This window comes from Phycodurus eques, chromosome 9 (genome assembly GCF_024500275.1).
Source record: "Phycodurus eques isolate BA_2022a chromosome 9, UOR_Pequ_1.1, whole genome shotgun sequence".
Taxonomy (NCBI): Eukaryota; Metazoa; Chordata; class Actinopteri; order Syngnathiformes; family Syngnathidae; genus Phycodurus; species Phycodurus eques.
Genome location: NC_084533.1, coordinates 19464006 through 19469837, shown reverse-complemented (window position 1 = coordinate 19469837; position 5832 = coordinate 19464006). Strand labels below are relative to the sequence as shown.

Sequence of the window (5832 nt, the reverse complement as noted above, 5' to 3'; positions counted from 1 at the left end):
TTTCTTAACGTGTACGTGATAATGACCACAAACATTGTAAGCGATATGTTCCTCTCTTGTTTAAAATAATAAAATAAAAATAAAAGTGTTAACTTTCATTCCGAAAATAAGATGGCAGTAGATGTCACTTAATCTTTATCACTCTGACCTCCACTTTTATTCAGCCACTAACTTGTCAGGGCTGATCTCGAGGTCACCGTTGTAATTGGTCCATTCAGTGCATTGTGGACGTTTTTATGTGTGAATCAGCTCTATATGAGATGCTGCTACGCATGATGGAGCCCATGAAGAAACACAACATTGGTCTTGTAAGCAAGTTTATGTGTTGAAAGTGTAGATGATAAAAAGCAACCAGTCGTGCTTCTTTAAAAAAAATAAAAATAAATGGCTTTCTAAAATAACCTTGTACATAAGGTTGCTCTGATTCTCACAGTGAAACACATGATGATCACATTCTTATTTATTGTTGGACATGAATAATTTATAAGCGATTTTGTTCATGACACACATAGTTTGTCTGTAACTGTGCCATATGGGTTAATTAAATGGTGACTGACACTTGTGGTGAAATGCATTGAAAATACTAATATTGTTCATATCTTTGGTGGTACTACAGTATTGTGGAGCTTTGGATAAAAGACAATTATGGTACAGTGTTTCAGTCTTTACATAATTCATACAGTTTCTAGTAGTTTCTCTATATTGCATGTATATAAATGTAAAAATATATTCTCAAATAAATAAATATATAACATAAATATATGAATCTAAAAGGAATAAATAAATCGGTACACTTTAGCTCTTCTGTCACTGTTTTCCTTCAAAGTCCTCCGGAACAGACCAAAGCATCCCAATAAACACGTTCCCACAAACTCATCGGATGTCTCCCACCAGAGACATAGAATATGCCGCTTCCGCTTGGTCTCCTATTCCTCGCAGGTACTTTGAGATTCTTCCGTCCACACTGACAAAATGACCCTCTCATGCTGAGCGTGCAGACTGACAGAGTCAGTCTCGCCTGTCTGTGGCTGCTGAGAGATGCCCGTGCATTCCTAGAAGGGGCCCCGGTGCCTTTATACCTGCCGGTTGGCTCGCTGTGCTCCAGCCTGCACTGCCTGTATCCATCCCATATTGCCCGCTGCCTGCGTGTGAGGGCGGCAGCAGCTATTCCCGCTCTGGAGCAGATCTTGGCAGGTCTCAGCTGTGGCCCAGGATGTCTCTGTATAGTTCTGGCACGCGATCAGGGTCAACAGGCCTGGGCAAGAAGTGTGTGAATTTTTGATGCCGCCTGGATTTAGTCCCATCCCTTGGTGTCCCGTCCTTATTTAAAGCCACAAAGTAACGCGTCCCTTTGTCTCCGTGTTTGTAGAGGTTGGACGAGTATGTGTTGTACCAGTTCTCTTCAAACTGTTCCCTGAAGACGCATTCAGCTGTCAGCTTCTCCTGACAACAAAGGGAAATATTTTTTAAGCATTTTTTTTAAAATCACAAAACGTCAAAATGCATTTACCTTAAAGCTCTACTATGATCCAAATGGTTTTGCATTGTGCAGCTTTTGCAAGCAACCTCAACACCATTATTTGCACCAACATTTATTCAGTATGTTGTAGATACTGCGCTATGTATACTAGATCATGTGTATGCACTATCTATCTATCTATCTATCTATCTATCTATCTATCTATCTATCTATCTATCTATCTATCTATCTATCTATCTATCTATCTATCTATCTATCTATCTATCTATCTATCTACCTTCTCTGTCTCTCTAGCTTACAAAGGTACTTACAGAGCCATATAGCTCTCCTTTGTCATTCATCCCCAGATAGAGTCCACTGTCCACTCCTCGGATGCTTATGAGGCCAACGGCAAGGCTTATGAATTCCAAAATACCTGAAAATGTAATTGCACAACACATATGACAGTCAGTATGCGAGTATGAGTCATGTTTAAAAATCCTAGAAAACTGCTAAATAAGTAAATCAATATTTTTTAATGACAGAAAATACATGCAAGCCTAATATATTTTTCTGGGGGGCAGAAAAAAAATCTATTTCACATTTATCAGAGCTCTATTATCATCTCATTTAGGGCTATATGAATGTCAATGTACCGAAACGACTGTGGTCCTTTCTGGTCCCTTGCACGGTGCCATCCGGAAGTATCTCGAGATGGAAACCAGTCCTGCAGTACAACTGTCTCCTCCTCAAGATCCCTTTGAGGTGCGTTAAATCCGCGGCCGAGCTGCGCGACAATCTGTCCCCGGGTAAGAGTTGCTCCCCCAGCAGCGTCGGCGGACTGTCCGCGATTGGGGTCAGGAGGAAATGGGATCCGACGTGCGCGATACCGTCGATGCCGTGCAGGACGCCACCAACTTCCCCCAGAGAAGCAGCAGAAGCGGCCATCGCGAAGTTCACAGAGGACGCACACTTGGCGTGGAACCAGACCGCCGCAATCACTTTATTCCATATTCTCAGTTGCAGACCCACGCTGTGCAAGGGCTTTTCTCCACTGGCTGTCCACGCTCTGCAAAAAAAATACACGCTTCTTCCTGTCTCTCTCTCCCTCTCTCTCCCTCCCCTCTCTCTCTTCTACACCTCCTCACGCTGCATACCTGCTGCCCGTTGCGGTTGTTGATGCCTCGGAGGGTCCGTGGAGGGCGATTAAAGGATGCCTACAAGCTGCAGTGGGAAAAGGTAAGTAAGCTCCTGGGATGTTTGCACTCAAAGTGGCAGGCAGGCAAGGTAAAGCAGGTGCAAAAGCAGAGACGTAGAAATGGGCGGAGCTGTCACACTTGAGACAAGCCCTGGCAGGGCTGCCCCCCACCCCGTCCTTCTTCTCCTTCTCTATCTGTCACAGAGTCGGCCCTCGCCTCCATGAGGTTCTAGACAGAATTTATGGGCCCTCTATTTCTCTCATCAATCATGATTACTGATGTTGTTAAATTTCTCCATGAGCTGTTTGACTGTGTTTACATTTCCAAATTTTCTAAAATTCCTAGGAAATAACATTGTCCCATCAGGGGTTAGCTATTTTTTAGAACAGACCCACAGGCTACTCATGGGTCCTTGGGGACTACCTGGGCACAATGTTGGTGACCCCTGATTCAGGCCTACTAAAAGTAACAAAAATAAACTAATCTACGATGCATTTACTGTAAAAGTGTTATATGGAATTAAAAAAACTGCAATAGCTATGTGCAAAAATAATTTGTAGTGCAATAACAATCACATGAGCAATAATCTGCCAAGCAAATACAGTGGTACCTTGATTTATAAGAGACTGTAAATAAATCAAGGTTAGGGTTTAGTGTAACTACTGTACATTTGTACAAGACACAACAAAAACATCTGTAATGTTGTACAGGTATTGTGTGCTTTTAAGGAGTGTGGCTTAGTGAGTGATGTAAGAAAGTCTTCGTGTGAGCTTCTGGATATGAGTTTTGGGCTACTGTAGTTCTCTGCTAGTGTTCTCATTTTGCATTTGTGTGTCAGACTGTTTGCACCATTCAGTGAAACGAATTTCATCAGCGGTTGTTGCTGTGCGGAAGGAAGAACCATGGACCACTACACCACCAGTAAAAAAGAAATCAATATTATTTACTCTTTTCCCAATTTTTTTTTTATGTTAGTCTGTTCTTCCTCAATACGACTAACTCTGCCCCCCCTCCCAGCCCAAACAAAAAATTAATACAGTATTACTCCAGGCTCTGATGATTGTTAATTGCTCTTGGAGGCCCCCTAGTGATTGCAGGGCCCGAGCAGGGCCTTAATTTGCTTAAGCCTTGGGCCGATTATGATCTGTCAAACACAAAAAAAGTCATCCACCTTGGCTTTTATGATCACGTCACGTGATTGTGCATGTGAAAGTACTGTACTGTACTCTAATTTAGTGTCATCACTATCAGGCGCTGTCCATTGCCCATTGGTGCTGAAACAGCACGGTGACCACGTGACCTAATGGCCGTCCTACCCAAATGCTTTTGAAGAACATCGAAAGGTGCATGGCACATCATGTAAATAAAGGAAAACTCGGTTGTTATTATATAATATAGTACGGGCACACAGTACTGCAGATGCATTCGTTTCAAATTATCATCATTATAGCCCACATTCACAGTGACATATGGTAGGTTCGGGGTTCAAATATTACCTCTGGCCTTCATATGTGGAGTTTACAGGCTCTCCCCACGCTTGTGTGGATTTTCTTGGGGTGCTTTGGCTTCCTCCCACATTCCAAAAACACGCATGGTACTACATGTTAATTGAACAGGCACATATTGGAAAATATACTTTTAAATTCTTTGTATACAAATAGCTGGGTATTTGGAGTTACTGCTCAAGTGTGATTTGTTTTGGTTATCTGCCTATTTCTGAAAACGCATCTGTTAGTGAGCTGTTGTGCATTAATTTACAAATTGACCAGTCCCTACACCGAACCGAGTCTTTCCATTTGGTGAGGCGTCCATGCACCATATATACACAGTGTACTTCCATTTTCGCGTGTATAATAAGCATTTTTTTTCCATAAAATTCATCAAAAGTCGATGATGCAGATTATACATGCAAGGAAAATGAAAAAAAAGTCATAATTCAGTATAAACGTTAAACCAGGGTTGTAAAAATTGTGTACTTTCATTCCAATATGATATTTAATGTCTAAGTTTACACATTTATATATAATACAGTACATTTTGATATCATATCATATCTGTTGCTACCGTGTCCATCTGTTGACAGCATCAGATTAGCATCTTGACTAGATGGCAGATTTTTTTTCTTGTACCGCCACTTCACAGAGCACATCTCTAAAATGAAAAGATGTCAACTAAAAGAACCCGTTGTTCAAAGGAAAACACGGAAGTCAAACGAGATCTGGCACACCAAAAATGTACGTGTGGAGCACATTAATCGGCTTTTAGTTCCATAGGGAAATTATATTAACCCACCACCACGGGACTTTCATCCCAACAAATGTTCATATAATACGCTAAATTTAAATAAGTAAATAATATGCTAAAACAGGCTGATTCAAGTGAGCAACATGTTATTCAGACACCTGGGAACTGTTTTTAATTGTGGAAAAAAGTATAATAGGTCTCCTTTGAAGACTCTAAATTGGCCATAGATATGAATGGTTGATTGTCTTTATGTGCCCTGCTGGTGACCATTCTAGGGTGTTCTCCGCCCCTCACTAGAAAGTCAACTGGGATAGGCACTAGCCTAGACACCAAGATAGAAATGTAAAACGCCTGTCATTGCTGACATAGCTGTATCAAAAATTTGATAATAATGCTCAGTTTCCCTTTAAACTTTTCGAGGAGTGTTTGTTTAACAAAATTATTGTGTTAAATTTCTGCAGGGTTATAGAAGTGCCCTGAATCCTACTGACATTTTGATATCCCTGAAATTATGCAGTGCAGTTCTTCACCATAAAACATAATAATAAACACATTGTTAAATGAATCTCATTAGGTTGTGGCAATAGTATTGTTGCTAATTGGTGTATTCCATCCGAAACTAGGTCACTGTTGGTGTTTTGGACACACTGCTGACTTTCGAACAGCCAGCGTGGGCTCGATTCCATAGTGGTTGAATGTAAGTGTGAATAGTTGCCTGTCTCTAAGTATGATTAACTGGTGACCAATTTAGGGTGTCGTTAGCTGGGATACGCTCCAGCTTCCTCACAACCCAATACAGGATAAGCATTTGAAAATAGATTGCTGTTGCAGGCTGGTAATTTCTCTGTAGGCCGCAGGAACACTGGTACACAGGGCTGACATTCGATGATTGGTGGGGTCAGTTAGTGAGGGGGGTTAATGGTTAAGCGG

The 5832-nt window shown here is 41.4% G+C and overlaps 1 protein-coding gene across 1 annotated transcript; it reads right to left on the bottom strand.

Annotated features, from left to right (window-relative positions):
- Positions 1–482: 482 nt before the first annotated feature.
- LOC133408092 (fibroblast growth factor 20-like) lies at positions 483–2880 on the bottom strand. The gene is made up of 5 exons (XM_061686585.1): positions 2829–2880; positions 2617–2683; positions 2116–2528; positions 1792–1895; positions 483–1443 (listed from the first exon to the last, which is right to left on the bottom strand). The coding sequence occupies exons 1-5, from the start codon at positions 2878–2880 to the stop codon at positions 1198–1200; spliced, it is 882 nt and encodes a 293-aa protein (XP_061542569.1). The 3' UTR covers positions 483–1197.
- Positions 2881–5832: the final 2952 nt, after the last annotated feature.